Source organism: Megascapheus bottae, chromosome 6 (assembly GCF_031878675.1).
Source record: "Megascapheus bottae isolate mThoBot1 chromosome 6, mThoBot2.hap1, whole genome shotgun sequence".
Classification (NCBI taxonomy): Eukaryota; Metazoa; Chordata; class Mammalia; order Rodentia; family Geomyidae; genus Megascapheus; species Megascapheus bottae.
In genome coordinates this window covers 18,238,027-18,254,851 of record NC_143514.1, presented here as the reverse complement: position 1 = coordinate 18,254,851, position 16,825 = coordinate 18,238,027, and the positions used below count along the sequence as shown (strand labels likewise).

At 41.3% G+C, this 16,825-nt stretch overlaps 1 protein-coding gene across 1 annotated transcript; it reads right to left on the bottom strand.

The window, feature by feature from the left end:
* Positions 1-1,298: 1,298 nt before the first annotated feature.
* On the bottom strand, positions 1,299-10,783 carry Prpf38b (pre-mRNA processing factor 38B). Its single transcript, XM_090334307.1, has 6 exons — positions 10,453-10,783; positions 7,270-7,338; positions 6,647-6,798; positions 6,504-6,564; positions 4,000-4,223; positions 1,299-3,310 (listed from the first exon to the last, which is right to left on the bottom strand). The coding sequence occupies exons 1-6, from the start codon at positions 10,744-10,746 to the stop codon at positions 2,458-2,460; spliced, it is 1,653 nt and encodes a 550-aa protein (XP_090190433.1). The 5' UTR covers positions 10,747-10,783; the 3' UTR covers positions 1,299-2,457.
* Positions 10,784-16,825: the final 6,042 nt, after the last annotated feature.

The window sequence follows — 16,825 nt, the reverse complement described above, 5'->3', positions numbered from 1 at the left end:
CAAGCTAAATTCAAACCACAAGACCACCCAAATCAAAATTTTAACTTATTGTGATGGCACTTTCACCTCAATTTATTTTGTGCCAGTACTGAGGCTTGAACTCCAAGCCTGGGTTTTTTCCACTCACAGCTGGTGCTGTTCCAGTTTTTTGCTGGTTAACTGAAGATGTCTTGTAGATTTCCCTGCCTGGGCTGGCTTTGATACTCAAACCTAAGATCTCAGGATTGGTATAGTGAGGATTACAGGTGTGAACCACTGGAGTCCAGCTTCAACCTAAAGTACCTTAAATCTACTCGCAATAATTTAAATACCCAATCCACTATTTCAAGCTGGACTACATTCAAAGGAATAGCATAATTTAGGTATGCTAAAAGCATTCTTCAGGGGCAAGGACAGAGCTCAGAGAAGCTCTTGCTTCAATAATCAGCACGGCAAAAACAACAAAAAATAAACTAGGAACCCCTTTTAAGGTTTGCATTACATTGGGTATGCTGGTACATGTCTGTAACCTCAGCAGTTATGAAATGAAGTCAGGATTGAGGCCTTTCTGGACTATAGTAAGACTGTACTGAAGAAAAAATCCAAGTACAGACTCACCCCGCGCCCAGCCCCTGGTCCTCTTTAGTGGCTCTATCAATTTTTAAAAAAAAACCATTTCTATCTATATAGTGGTCACTGGATGGTCTATTTAAACATGACTGAATCTTCTTCAAAAAAAAAAACAAACAGCATTTTATGGAGGTATTTGTTCATTTAATGAGATCTCTTTTTAGATTTAACTAGACACAAATGTTAAGCCCATGTTTTGGAGGACTCCTTGGCTCCAGGTAGCAGTTTTGCAAGGTGGCTTCTGAGGGCCACTGGCAAATGTGATCACTGGGTTAAATACATGTTGGTACAGAAACACCACTTTACTGTCAGCAACACTCACTCAGTCCTACCACTGGTGAAACCTATCACTTCAGGTTTATTTTTTTCTGCTTTAAAAATAACTGGTTATAAAAATGTCTTTCAAATCCAGATTGTAAATACTAACATACAGTCTAAGAGAAATAACATCAGTAAGCACCTTTAACATGGAACTAATGAATCAGATCAACCACCCCAGTGACTGACAGAACATCTCTGACAAAGTTATCTGCTACTAAGAGTATCCAATCTGAATCCAGAAGTTTAAAGTTCACTTTTATCTATAGTCAAGGTTCTCTCCACACATGTGACTTTACTAATATTTTCTCCATTTACAGGGACTTAAAAAAAAAAGGTAACAGATGGGGTAAAAGCCAACACCCAGAATAAAGGATTTAATCCAGTATTTATTCCATACTCATGATAGTTCTCAGAATACAAGTCATAAGAACAATCCATTTGCTGATAGTCTGAAATAATGCAGCACAGCATTTCTTTTAATATTCTAGATTATGTTTAAAAACTCAAAACAACAATCTTCATTATCAATAAAAAATGTTGAATTTTAAAAAAGGATGCTATATCAAGCTGTTTCATAATTTAAGTATTTTCCACTTATAAAAAAATGCTTTGGAAGCTTGAGGCTTGAATCTGTTTCTCTACTTATCTGCCCCACCCTCTCGCAATTACATATTAGTATAGGGTTGCTCCAAGAATGCTAGGCTTTAGACATTAATTTTTTTAATATAGTACTTTAAAAATCTGAGAAAGAATTCAAGGAGAAAAGGTTACATGTCATGTTGTTCAAATAAAAAAGGAAAACTAAGTGAATAAGTTTTAGGCATACTAAATGTCCCTTTGAGGTAGAATGCTAAAAGGACTTGATCCAATCACAGCCTAACTTAAACTTCTGCATCAGAAACTAACTTCTTATACATTCTCTCTAAAGTTAACTGTGGAGAATATTAAGTACAACATATTAACAAGAGCCTTTCAAGATAATATACAGTGGACAAGAATGTTAAGCCTACAACTGTTGCCTTCTTCATTTACACTGAAAGCACAACTCTCCTATAAGATCCATTCCCAAAGTCTTCAGCATTCTATTATGAAAGCACAGCCATGCTAACTTTTAGTACACAACCATAATCCCACACCTACCCAAAAAAAAAAAAATATGAAAGTAGCGGCAGTTTATTGCCTTATACAAATTTAACCAACATGGCAACCATGCCTAAAGGAATTAAAACATTTTCAGGACATATGTACAGACTGTACATCTTAAAAAACAAAAAAAAACCCCAACCAAACAATAAAAATGCAAGAACATTCTGTGCATCATGTATCATCAACAAAACAACTGGGTAAAAATGTCAATGCACTGAATGGGATTACAAAGGCACTTCCCTACACGAAATGAAGAAATGAAAATGCAGCCTACAGGGAGCTTGAAGAGTTTAACTACTGCACAATTTCAACTCAGGGGAAAAAAAGCAGATTTAATCAAATGTTGGTAGGATTCAATGTGATCCACTTTTACAAAAATTTTCACACAGTCTCATCTTTGTTTTTCTGTGGCTTTTCTTGGCTCTCTTGTTCTACACTTTGGCTCCTCCGATGATCACGCTTGTCCGGCTGGTCCTTACTATCATGATCTCGTTTGTAGGAGGAACGTTCTTTGCTTCTGCTACGCTTTCTAGATTTTTCTTTGCTGGGACTATGTTGTTTTTTTTTCTCAACACTGTCAGTTCTTCCTTGACTGCCACTTCTACTTCGTTTATTTGATTTTTCTTTGCTTTCATTTTTGTGCTTACTTGATCTCTCTTTGCTCCTGCTTCTGCTTCGTTTCCCTGCATTTCTACTTCGACTCCGACTTCGGTGTTTCCTCTCTCTGCTTCTACTTCTACTGTGTTTTTTTTCCTTCTTGGAATCTTTTTTGTCCTCTCTGTGCCGCCTATCATCTTTGTCTTCTTTATGTTTCTTCTCTTCTACCTCCCCCCTACTCCTCCGTTCCTTGGAGCGTTCTCTGGACCGGTCCCTCTCCTTTTCTCGATCATTACCTCTTTCCTTATCATAATCTCGATCTCGTCTCCTCCCTCTCTCATTTTCCTTCTCTCTTTCCCGATCCCTGTCTCTTCTGTCTCCTTTCCTATCACGGCTCCGACTGCGGCTCCTATGCCTTTCCCTACTCCTGCTGTGCCTGCGATCTAACCCCCGATCAGTACTTCGGGATCTTCGCCTTTCTTTCTCTCTCTCTTTGGCTTCTCGCTCTAGCCGCTGGCGTTCCTTCTCTCTTTCTAATTCTCTGTCAAAACTAGAAGAGCCATGACCCTCCCGATGATGACTTCTACTTCTTGATCTTCTTGGGGACCTCCGCGGACTCAGTGATCTCCTTGGAGATCTAAAGAAGGGGAAATAAGGAATTGTCAATAAATAAAAACATTTAAAGATCTGGGATATATAGCTCAATGTACTGGGTTGAATTCCTAACACCATGCAATGGCCCCTAAGACCCTTCCTCCAAAACCCACCCAAACATATTACAATAATTTCATTAGCATTGTTCAAGGTCTAGCTTACATACAAGCAGGAACAAGTAAACCCTCAGCTGGAAATGTAGCTCAGCAGTGGTATGCTTCATACATAAATCCTCAGGCTTGATTCTCCACATAAGAAAATGAGTCCTGTGATAGTGGGCTCATAATCGAGCCTATATTCCTAACTATTCAGAAGGCCAAAATCTGTGGATCATACGTGGAAGCCGGCTCAGGCAAGAAAGTCTGTGAAATTCTTATCTCCAATTAACTGCCCCCAAAAGCCAGTAGTGGAGCTGTGACTCAAATGATAAAATACTAATCCTGAGCAAAAAAGCTAAGGGATAAGCCTAGGTTAGTGGCTCACACCTGTAATCCTAGCTACTTAGAAGGCTGATATTTGAAGGTCAGTGGCTTGAAGCCAGCCCAAGCAGAAAAGTCCCCATGGGGCTCTTATATCCAATAAACTACTAAAAGGTTGAAAGTGGTATTGTGGCAAGCCCCAAGACTGGCAAAAACAACAACAAAAAACCCCCACATAATTTTGCTACATTACCTTGAACGTCTTCGCTCAACATGCCTGTCTATTTCCTCAGCACCTTCTTTTCCATCTTTCTTGATTTTCCTAGGTCGAGTTTTAATCTGCTGATCAATGTTCTTCTGAACTGGAACAGGAATTCTTGGAAACAAAGTAGAAAACCACTCCAGCTTTGTGAGAAAAGACCGTAGCATTTCTCCAATGGTCATTACACAGCCTCCACCAGCCTTCACATCTAGGTCCTATGAAACACAAAAGATACCCTAACCGTCAAAAAGAGGTGATTTCACTGTATAGGTGAATATTAAAAAATTTACCATCTTTGGACTCTCAAGTATAAAAAAATTCTAACAGAAAGGTTTAAATTTCTGCATCCTAATCTGGTAATGAATGGTAAGAGAAATATTTGGGCTTAGTGTGTACATGCAGGTGAGAACAAACCCTGCAGTCTCATGGGCATAAAGGGAACTGACGTTACTCTGTTAAGAATATGAAAAACTCCTTACATAACTAACTGTGGAGCAACTAACTTAAATTTCCATTCCACATACTTACTAAGACTATCTTTCTGTGGACATATTTGTATATATTATACCTGGTAATATAACCTAGATACATATGAGCTACTTCAGATAACTCTTAGCTAAAGGTTATCTTGTAAGCGCTGCAATACAAAATGAAGCCCTAAGAAAACTGGAAGCAATAGCAAACCAACTGCCATGAAGCAGTGAGGTTTCTAATTTAAAGTTATGTAGAAAATAAATAAATGAACAAATAATTGGAAACGCATAATCCATGATGACCATTGTCTCTGAAAAGGGTCATTACCGCATGAAGGCCTTCTTGCTATGCCCTCTCACAGCTCAGGACATGTTAGTCAGCTATTGTCAGTCCCAAACCTATAGTGCAAGCACACAAGGAAAGTGAGATTTGTTATCTAAACAGGAAAACAAGAGCTAGAGGTAAAACTGCTTGCACTCACACACATTTAAGTGTTCAGATATACAGTATTTCCAAATATAATCGCTGCAGATATCTAAAGAAGAAAACATGAGTTAGCTTAAATAAAGGACCTCAGGTTTGTAAACAACAGATTAATTAGAAGCATTCACAAGCCTAATGTAACAATTATAAAGGACGTGTTTTTGTGAAGACAGAAAGAAGTGCTTTGTAAAAATACTCAGCTAAAGAGGAAAAAAGCTTTAATGATTATGGTTATAACCAAGAACACTTTTTGGATCCTTTGAGATATTAAACTGATCAGTAAATAGTCCAAAAAAAGGAGAAAAAAGGGTAGAAAAAATTTGAATGTCTAAAAAGTGAAAATACTTGGGTGTGTAATAATGAAAGACCTTTCCATTGGAACATTTTATATTTCACCAAGTCCTTTTTGAGTTTTTAAGGGCTAGAAAAACAGCCTACAAAAATCTGTTTTATGAACTTTAAAATAAGGAAGCAGAGAGCCAACGGTTCATCCTGTAATAGCTATTTAGGGAGCTAAGACATGGACAATCAGGGTTTGATGCCTGATAGGGCAGAAAAAGTCAGAGAGACTCTCATCTCCAATGGACCAGCAAAAGTGCCAAACTGGAGGCATGGCTCAAGTGGTAGAGCACCAGCTGTGAGCAAGGAAGCTGAACAGGAGCAGGGAGTCCTAAGTTAAGCCCTGGAACCAGTACTAGCACCAAAAAAAAAAAAAAAAAAAAAAAAAGTGGAAATTAGGACGTATAGAGTTCATAATTGAGTATATTAACATATTTTATATTTAACTATGTAAACAAATTAACATAAGTATGCTTTAAATCTGACAGGAAATAGAACTTTCTGAAGTAATATTTCCTTTCTGAACATATGTAAATATAAGTGTGGTAAAACCCACACCTTTGCCAACATGTTAAATAAGCATTCTTCTAAAATCAAGTGTGATATACTAGGAATCCAAAAGCTTTAATTAGCCAGGTGTGGTGATGTATGTAATCCCAGATATTTAAGAGAGTCTGAAGGAAAAGACTGCAAGTTGGAGGCCAGCCTGAGTAACACAATGAGACCCTCATTTCAAAATTTAAAAAATAAAAATAAAAAAACTAGAATTTAAAACTACTTTATCATCCTGACTAACTCATCTAAACTCTCAGCCCAAGTCACAACAATCTCCTTATGTGTGTACTTCTATGCAAATGTATATGAGCATTTGAACTGACAGACAATATTCTGTGTATAGGTCTCTTATTACCTCAGTCTGCAGCATGGCCCTCTTTAAAAACTCACCATCAACTGTACAAGTTAGGACCAGTAGAATACACAGAACATAATTGGAGAGAAAAATTTTGGTAATTAGCAACACTCATTTAAATAACAGAAACACTTAAAAATTTAATCTAAGATATAAAAATGCCATCAAGTCTTAGCAAAATGATAATAACCCCAAAAGTATTAAGTTTATAGAAAATTCTAGAAAACACTAATAAATGAAAATATGAAAGTAATCAGAAAAAAACTAATTATTACCCTTGCTGACATACCTCTTCATCATCAAGGAAAGACTCAAACCAGTCCCACAGGTCTGTAGGGGGCTGTGTATACCTAGAAGATAAAACATGTATTATGTGCTTACATGAATCAAAATGAGATTATTAATTTAAAGTGTAGATAAATACATGCATACCTTATATACATAAATCCAAGGGCTCTAATATATGGAGAGTCGGTGTGTGTTATAAGACCCATCACTTGCTTCCGAGTCAACTTCAAAGTAAACAATTTGTATAATAGGCAAAAAGCTGTCGAAACAATTCCTCCTGTTCCAACACCTCGGACCTTTAGGGGAAAGTTAAAAAGGAAAACAATGAACAGATATATAACACTCACAGCCTGATCAATCCTATTAGGTAATGAGAATACATGATCTGTAGAGTGAAGCAAAAACAAAACAGTTCTTGGAGCATAGCCTAGAGGTAGAGTGCTTGACTAGGATGCACGAACCCTGGGTTAGATTCCTCAGTACTGCATACATAGCAAAAGCTGAAAGTGGTTCTGTGGCTCAAGTGGCAGAGTGATATCCTTGAGCAAAATGTGTCCAAGGACAGTGCCCAGGCCCTGAGTTCAAGCCCCAGGACTGGCAAAACAACAAGTTCTCCTGACTATTCACTGGAAAACTGAATTTACATTTTTTAAAAGGGTCTAAAATCTGCTAATAAATTCTCACCCAACTGTGAAATGAGACTTAGTTTTCCAATAAACTTAGTTATCAGACAGAAGAACTGAAAAAATGCACGTACTTCTACTTACCCCTCCGCACATCCCCGTCTGGCCAGCAGTTTTTCTGCTTCCTTTCTCCCATGGCTCAACATGTGTGACCTGAAAATAGAAAAGAGAAACACAACAAACACTTACACTTTGAACATTTTAAATGCCTGATTAAAGAAATCTCAAATTCATAATAGGGCAGTTTCCCCAAAACTATTTTTGGCATTTTTGCATATATTATTGTTCACTTACATTTAGTGTGTAAATCATCTTCGGGAAAAATTGCATAAACATTGAAAGAAAACCTATTAGCACTTAAAACTTTCAAAAGTTTGCAGAGCAAAATTTCCACAAAACTGGCTTTAAAAACAGCTCCTTCCTATCTACACATGTGAGAATCAGGAAATCTGCACTTCTTATGAATCACTTGCAGATTTACATTTTAAAACCAACTTAGAGTTTCCTACTGGAAGCAAAATGTATTACTAAAGCTTAAGCATTAACTCAAAAAGGATCTTCAAAACAACCTCAATGATGGATTTTAGTAAGAAATAAAAGAAGGTTTCTAAGACAGAGAATGTAACTTAGTGGTAGTGTGCTTGCTTTAGCATGCTCAAAACCCTGGATTTGGTCCCCAAAATCCTTCAAAAGTTTGCTAGACTTGGAACAGGTTACTTTGTTACAAAATTATAGACATTTCTGATTTTGTAATTTTAAATAGAACCAAGTCCCCCCCACACACACCTTTTTTTCTTTTTTCTTTTTTTCTTTTTGGTGACAGTCCTCTGGCTTGAACTCATGTTCAGACACTATCCCTAAACTTTTTTGTTCACCATTAGCATTCTACCACTTGAGCCACAGCTCCACAGCAAGACTTACTTGCTTGGGCTGGCTTACATCGATGATCCTCAGATCTCAGCTGCCAGAGTAGCTAGGATGAGAGGTGTGAGCTACCAGTGCCCAGCTTCAAATCATCTGAGTTTTAGTTCATTTTTAGACTAATTATGCAAACCAATCTGATTTTCACAGAATATAAACTACCAAATGCTAAATGTGAATAGGCATTAATATACAATGAAAACCATACCAAACATCTTTAAAATAAACTCATCAGAAATTTTTTGTTTCTTAAATCCAGCTCTTTCAAAACATATTCCTAAAAGTATATTTCCATCTATACATGAAAACATTTTGTAGTCCTCAATGCTTTAGACAGAAAAGTTTACATTTAAATTTAAGCATTCCACTGTTTCGTTCAACTTCTGTGCTTTACTGCTTACTTCCTGGAATATGCTGTGCAAAGATGTTTCAATTCCTTAAAAATTAAACAAAGAGTAGGAACCATAGGAAGATAAAAAATTAAGATGGACAAAAAATTTTACAAGCCGACATATGTCAATGATTATTTGATGCAAACACCTTAAGAAAACCTGGGTCTTTCTTTTTTGTGCCAGTCCTGGGGCTTGAACTCAGCGCTTGGGCACCTGAGCTTCTTTTTGCTCAAGGCTACCACAGCACTACTTTTGGCTTTTCTGTGTATGTGGCACTGAGGAATCGAACCCAGGGCTTCATGAGCAACCATTCTACCACTAAGCCACCTTCCCAGCCCCTGGGTCTTTCTTAACTTGTTTAAAAACCACATTCGAAACTATACTGAAAACAAGAATCTTCTACTATATCAACATTTACCTAGTTTTTAAGATAGCCTATGAAAGAGGTGCAGGAACCCAATTCTCACCTATACAAAGTTAGGTACATGACCAATTATTATGTATCACACTGTATCCATGTTGAAAGATCTTACCTTTAAAAAGTTAAAACTAGTACATACTGTTACAGTCAAACCTACTGCACTCTTGATGTAATGTGTTACTTTACATACCCAAAGTTAAACCTCCAGATGTTCTATAAAAAGTAACTATTATCTTAAAACTTTTCAATAGCCTAAACAATTACTTGGGAAAAATGGCAGGCAAAATCTATTAATGTCCTTTTATGAACACCTCCACGCACATATTCAGATGACAGAAAAATAAATGGTCTGTCTCGAGAAAGCGTCAATACAAACAAAATAGACTGTATACTTGATGTTCTCGTTAAAAATGCTTAAGAACCCTGGGCTATTATTATTAATATCCGTTAAAAATGTAAACTGACTTTGGAGGCCTGGAAGTTATTTTTAAGCTTACATAATTTGCAAGGAAGTGGAGAAAGCTTATTTACTCAGTGGAGACCAAAACCAATGGCCCCCAAAAAACCTAATTACCGTTCATTTAACCAGGGAAATATGCATTTATGGCGATTGAGCATGATTAATAGTGCATACCTCTACCTGCGACCCTGGGCTGCTCCGAGCCTCGCTGCAAGACTGAGTCAATCCTGCTAACGAAACAAGAACTGAGACAAGAGTGCAGTGAGGAGGCGCCAGGTGAGCTCCCCAGCACAGCCAAGCCAGCACCGACCCTGCCGCAGAAGCCCAGGGCCCAGATAATTCGAAATATGCCCAATGCACAGGTGGCTGGGACCTCTTACTCCTGACTTCCTGCTGGGAAAATTTCCAGGCCTTCTGTACACCTCTTGCACTGGCACCTCTCCACCCTCATACCTCCCAGCTATACACACACACACACACACACACACACGCACACACACGCACGCACCCGCACTGACGGCCAACACAGAAGTCACTACTCGCCCTGGCCCAGGAGGGAGGGAGGAGGGGGGGGAGAGAGAGGGAAGAGAGGGGGAGAGAAAGAGAGGGGGGAAAGAGAGGGAGAGAGGGGGTGGGGTCACCAAGTTGGCGCTTAGAAGATCCGCATCAAAAGGAATTTAACTTTAAGACCGTGAAGTGGACGGAGAGGCTTCGAGTTACTCCGTTCTCCTTTCCCCTAAATCCCCTCCCCACCCAACCAAATCCCCCAGGGGCAGGCGGGAGGCTGGGGGAGGAAGGAGGAAAGCTCGGGAGTGTGGCCAAGTGGCGCGCTCTCCTGGCTCTGTAAAGCAAACGAGAAGGCTGCCCCAGCCCGACCCGGACCCTCCTCGACCCGCCACAGTCCTCGGCTCCCCTTCCTCCCAACCGACCCCTACACACCACACCACAAACCCTCAGATCTCGGGGCGGGAGGGGGGAGGGGGAGGAAGGAGGCCGCCGCCGATTTCCTCCAGACCCGCTCTGCGCCCCAACTCGTCCCCCGCCAGGCCTCAGGCCCCGTCGCCGCGACGTACCTTGAAGTAGATCTCGTCCACCACCTCGTGGTAGGTCTTGAGCTCGTACAGCTGCACTTTGAAGTAGGGCGACGACAGGATGTTGGTCAGGATCATGGGGTTGAGGTTCATCGTCTTCTCGTTGCCCCACAGCGGCAGCACGTTGCCCTGCTTGCCCGAGACGGCGGGCTTGGGGGCCCCGCCGCCACCGCCGCCGCACTGCTGCTGCTGCTGCTGCTGTTGCTGGGCCGCGGCCGCCGCCGCCTGGTGCTGCGGCTGCGAGTTGCCCGTCAGCGCCGGGCTGTTGTTGGCCATGTCGCGGCTGAGGAGGGAGGGAGAGGGCGGGGGAGGGGGCCGCGCTCGGTCGCGCTCGCTCGCTCGCTCGCTCGTCGGGACAACGGTCCGGGACCCTACTCCATGGATGCCGTCCGCGGAGCGGGCCCGCTGTGGCTAATGCCCCAGCCAGGCGAGGTGAGGCGACGGGGACGTCGAAGAACGGGTCCCGGGGAAGGGGGAGTCGACAGCAGACCGCCCCGCCACCCCGAGACGCGGGGCTGCGAGTACTCGCGGACAGAAGGGAAGCCGGCGACCCCGGAGCGCGGTCTCTTCCGCCAACTGCCCCTGGGAACAAGATGGCGGGCCCGGCGGATGTGACGTCACGCCGCCCCAGCGTTCCAAGCTACGCCGGCGGCCAATCGGAGACGCCCGAGCGGGCTGGCGCGTCCTCTTCCCGGTTCCGCGCGTTCTCTGCGTGCCGGGGTCCGGCGGTGCGTCCCGACCTCCCGTCACACGCCCTAGAATGTGGGGCGGGGAGCGGGGCGGGCTTTCTACGCCATCCGAGTACTTGAAGAGCTTGCCCTTGTTGACCGTCGGAAAGGTGCTCGCACGGCCGCGGTGGACGGGGAAGTGGTGACTCGACCAGAGTTCACCCAGAAAGGACCGCGGGCGCGGATCTCTCCTCCCGAGGGGGCGGCTCGGATGGGCGGTGCGTCGGCCCCTCCCGGGCCTGGACTGTCCAGGCCCTCCAAGATTCTCAATTCCGGTGTAATCCTGTAGTAAGCATCTTGTGATCCCTCCGACGACGCTACCTCTACCGCCTGGTAGAATGTTCCAGGCACGGAGGTGGTTTTGTTGTTGTTGACTTTGGTGGGTTTTTTTAAGTTTTTTTTTTTTAACGTACCCACTCAGGATCTTTCAATTCTGCCAATATATTGGGTTTGGTACTCGGGCCGGGGCTGTGTGAAGAGAGGAAAGTAACGGTGTAAAAAATAAGTCAGCTCTCAAGAGACAGAAAAGACGAATGGAGCGTTAAGGTTGCAGAGCGCACCCAGGTTTCTACCGATGGAATCGGAGTGCCAGTTTTGTTGGCGGAGAAAACCACCTGAGCGTAGGGCAAGGAAGGAAGGGCTCTGATTAAAGAATATGTAGTCCAGTTGAGGAGAGCCAGGGCATATACGGGGTTATATAGGGGCACAGTGGCTGTGGAGTGCCACTGTTCAGTAGAAAGATGAAACATTAGGAATTTAATGAAAATTAAAAAAAATTTTTTGGTCGGTTGTGGGGCTTGAACTCTGTCCCTGAGCTCTTCAGCTTAAGGCTACTACCCTACCCCTTGAGTCACAGCCCCACTTCCAGTTTTCTAGTGGTTAATTGGAGATAAAAGTCTCACAGACTTTAATGCCCGAGCTGGCTTTGACCCGGGTGCCTCAGGTCTCAGCCTCCTGAGTAGCTAGGATTACAGGCATGCGCCACAGCGCCCGGCTAAAACATATTTCTTGATAAAAAGATTTTTAAAAATATGTCACCTATTCCAAACACCTTCAATAAGTAATACTCAAATTATTTCCACAAGGAAGATTTTCGTTTAAATATAGCTTTTTATTCCTCCTCACAAAGTGGGGAATAAATTACTTGATCAGAAGCCAGTTGCCACACAAGAACATACACAGATGAGGGATTCCATGCCTCTAGTGAGGTCTTGCATGGAACAATGGATGGTGCTTCAGAGCTTGCCAGGCTGATGTTTATTTCATTTCTGTGCTTCAGCATTATAAACTCCATTGGCACTGCAAAGTCTTATCCTCTGTTAAAGTATAAATGCCTAAAAAAAAAAATAGAAAGCCTAACTCAGGTATTGGTTATTATCTCAGCACTTTGATCTCTCATCCTGCTTTTCTTAAATTTCAATTTTAAAGTTAATTTAAATTATAAATTATTATTCAAGTGATATATAGATGATGACAGTTACATAAGTCAGGTAATAAGTATGTTTCTTTTTAGACAATGTCACTTCTCTCATTCCTAGTTTTTCCCTCTTGTTCCCACCCACAAGTTGTATAGTTCATTTTCAACATAGTTGTAGTGTATTTGACATGCATGAGGTTAGGGGTTCAGATCCAAGAACCTTCAAGGGGTGTGGGGAGTATGACTCATATAAGTACTAAATGAATACATGTGAAAACCATATTCAACTTTGTAATAGAAAAAGTAATACAATTAAGCTAACTCAGCAGGTATAGAAATAATGGAGACATAAAGGATTTGGAAGTGCAGATGCTAAAAGAAACAAAAGTTATGTGCGACCTAACAACTAATCACTAGGATAATGTTTCTTGCTGACAGAAAATTTCATGTAGACATTTATCATCACAGTGTCTAGACCACAGTCAAACAGTAAGTAGAGTGGATGTCATAAATACCACAATGGAGGTAACTTGTTTCAATCTCCCCCAAAAGGAGCTAGGAGGGCAGGAAGTCCTGTCTGTCATGGTTGTTATGATAAGAACTATGGCCAGAGCTCCCTGAAAACCACAAAACTTCACAAATTCCAGATAAACTGCTCCTGTGAGGCTATCTTCCCAGAAATAGCCAGAATAATCAGGGAGTAATTGTCAATGCTTGCCAGGAGATTGCTGTAGCTAATGAAATTTGATTCAAAACATCTCATATGAACTGATCTTTGCCCTTCAGAATCTTTCCTTTGCCCCAAGCCCCTTGAAAGTGCCTGTAGCCAATAAGCATGAATATCCTCCACCATAAGCCTTTGCTATTCTCAAATAAACATTTTGTTTTTAAGTTTGTCTGTGCCACTCAAAGTGGTAAGCAAGCATATTTTACTACTTAAAGTTGTTTGTAAGCTTGTTAAACAATGACATGGAAAGACTGTGACTGTAGCCCAGTGGTAAAGCTCATGTGTGATACAGTGGCTTCAACCAGAAATGACATTGAAAGGACATGAATTCATCCTCATTCTTTGTCCTGAGCTTTAATAACTTACCTTAACACATCCCACCCATCTGTGTCTCTTATTAAAGTGACTAATTAATTAATGATGATGTCACCAGCACCTTTTACCAGTAACAGCATAATGTTTTAAATTTCATTTTTTCAGGGCCTGGGAGTATAGATCAGTAATGGAGTTCCTAATTAGGCTACTCAAGCCCTGGGGTTTAATCCATGCTTTCCACCACATAAACAGCATTTTCTGGAGTTAACCTACCAATTGACTGGGAACGCTTCCTTAAATATCCAGTATCTATTATGCCCACAACAGACATTGTTGGGAGGGAGCCTTCCTTCTCCTAGGTCAGAAAGCCATCCATGTAAGCCTGATAGCAATGGGCAATATCAGGCCAAAGCATCCTAGTTAAAACCCACTGATGACTGATGAAGTAGATGACTGATAAAGTAGATTTTTGAGAGTCCAGGAACACATTTAAATGTATTTATAAACGGGCTAGGAATGTGGCTTAGTGATACAATGCTTGCCTAACATGCATGAAGCCTTGGGTTCAATCCCTCAGTACCACATAAATAGAAAATACTGGAAGTGGTGCTGTGGCTCAAGTAGTAGAGTGTTAGCTCTGAGCAAAAAAAGCTTAGGGACAATGCCCAGGCCCTGGGTTCAAGCCCCAGAACTGGCAAACAACAACAACAAAAACTCTAAATAAATGTATTTATTCTGTAACTTAACACAATGAATTTGCCCTTTGGTAGGTACCAAGCCAGTAAGTATAACTAAGAGGTAATGGATTTATGAAAGCCTCATAACTTGTAACAAGTAAGAAGAACATGGAATAATTCCAAACTAGTGTGTTTTCCCCTAAGAAAGCAAACTTATCTTGGGGAAACACATGGACACTACATTAGAAAGATTCATATGACATATAGACAGGCCCATTCTTAGCGTTGTCAGTTGTACAGAGCATGCTTCTGCACACAGTAAATGTTCAGAAATTGAGAAAGGGGCAAGTGCTAATTGGCTCATGACTATAAAACTAGGTATTCAAGAGGTAGAGATCTAAGGATCACGGTTCAAACAGCCCAAGCAGACATATATAGGAGACACTTACCTCCAATTAGCCAGCAAAAAGCTGGAGCTGGAAGTATGGCTCAAGTGATAAGAGTCTCAGATGTGAGTGGAAAAAGCCAAATGAGAGTTTCAGACACACAGGAAAGCCTCCTGGGTAGAGAATTTACTATTAGGATGTGTGTGTGTGTGTGTCTGTCTGTGTGTGCACACGCGTGTGTGTGCATGTAGTACTAAAGATTTAACCCAAGACCACTCACATGTTAATCAAGCTGAGCTATATTGTGAATCCTTTCAGTATTTTGATACAAGGTCTCTACTAAGTTGTTTAGCCTGGCTTTGAGTGAAAGAAAGGGGAACTATTCCATAGATAGTGATAAAGTTGCAGACAACTGTGTGGCAGAAAACATGGCCCAACATAGTGTTTCTTTCTGGTTCCCATAGTGCCTCAGGTTCCTACTCAAAATTTTTTTTCCCCACAATGCTCTGGGTGTTTTACTCAGTCAATGAAAAGAGCTGGGGTTGTGCATGTGCCAGCCATCAAGTGAAGAGCACAAAGCCTAGGGGAAGTGGTATGGGAGAAGCCAATAACATGATAATTGCCCTCCAAGAGGACTCCAGTGGACTCCTCTTTGGAGCCAATGTCCAAATGGCTTGCTACTTTCCTTTCATAGATTTCCTTTCATATTCACATAAATTTATTCTGTTTACCTTAAACATTCTCTTGTCTTTTAATTGTTTAATGAGTGGAGAAAATGAATCTAGGACTTAATCAGTCTCAAACTTGTGATCTCTCAGTTTGTCAAGTCTCTGGGATTACATGTGTGCAGTATGCCTGGACTATAGTGAGATTAAAATGAGCAAACCGTAGACTAGGTCGCCAGGTAGAGTTGGAATGACTCAGTAATTATGGTGATGTCCTTGTGATTTTCTCCAGAGGCCTTTATCTGAAACAAATAAACAGACTGCTGGATGATTAACAGTAATTGTAAGGGGCTGCAGTTTCTCCTCTTCACTGAAAGCTCAGGTGATGGTTACTGAAAGTCCCTGCCTAAGCCAACCAGTGGTAACTCACATTTATAATCCTAGCCATTCAGGAGGCTGAGATCTGAGAATCTCAGTTCAAAGCCAGCCTGGGCAGACAAGTCTATGAGACGCTTAACCACTAAAATAGCTGAAAGTGGAGCTGTAGCTTAAGTGGTAGAGCACTAGTGGGATAGCACCCAGGCTCCAAGTTCAAGTCCCAGGATGGACACACATACACATTCTCTCTCTCTCCCCCGCTCTCTCTCTGTCTGTCTGTCTGTCTGTCTCTCTCTCTCTCTCTCTCTCTCTCTCTCTCTCTCTCTCTCTCTGCCTAACAATTCTATACATTCCATGTTCAAAAGTTTTTTTGAGAAAGGGAGAATTGGGCCAGGAGTTTGGCCTAGTGGTAGAGTGCTTGCCTCGCATGCATGAAGACCGGGGTTCGATTCCTCAGTACCACATACATAGAGAAAAAAGTCAGAAGTGGTGCTGAGGCTCAAGTGGTAGAGCTCTAGCCTTGAGAAAGTCCAAGCAAGGACAGTGCTGAGGCCTTGATTTCAAGCCCAGGACTGGCAAAAAAAAAAAAAAAAGAAAAAGAAAAGAAAGAGAGATTATAGGTAAAAGGTAGAAGTGTTTAGAAGACTCAGATTAAAGTTCCTCCAAGATCCAGCTCTCCTGCCCCCCCCTCATCTTCTAATCCATTTTACATTAATTAGAGTTCCTTTTTCTCCTTGCCTAAGGTAAAACAACCTTAGCCTCAACTTCAATCAGAGCATGATGCATGCTAAACAAATCTGGGCTTTCAGTCTACGATACTTATGGGACTGTGGACTTGCATGAGTATAATTCAGTTTCTCATATGTAAAATGAAATTACTAATACTCAGTTGAAAGATTATTCAGGAAAGAAAATGAATAATGTATGGGAGATGAACCATAAAAGTTGGTGTAATAATTACTATGTGTAAATAGCAGACAGTATTCGTTTCCTAAATGGTTATCATTAAGTGACTAACTGTTGTTTTATTGCTATGTAATAATTATCAACTTCTCTTATTGT

Bases quoted from the DNA above. Each gene is read 5' to 3' on its own strand.
- Prpf38b (XM_090334307.1), bottom strand. From the start codon at position 10,746: ATGGCCAACAACAGCCCGGCGCTGACGGGCAACTCGCAGCCGCAGCAC. The intron at 7,339-10,452 runs GTACGTCGCGGC...TTCTATTTTCAG, and splicing joins TGGACGAGATCTACTTCAAG to GTCACACATGTTGAGCCATG. The intron at 6,565-6,646 runs GTATGCATGTAT...TTTATCTTCTAG, and splicing joins CTTGGATTTATGTATATAAG to GTATACACAGCCCCCTACAG.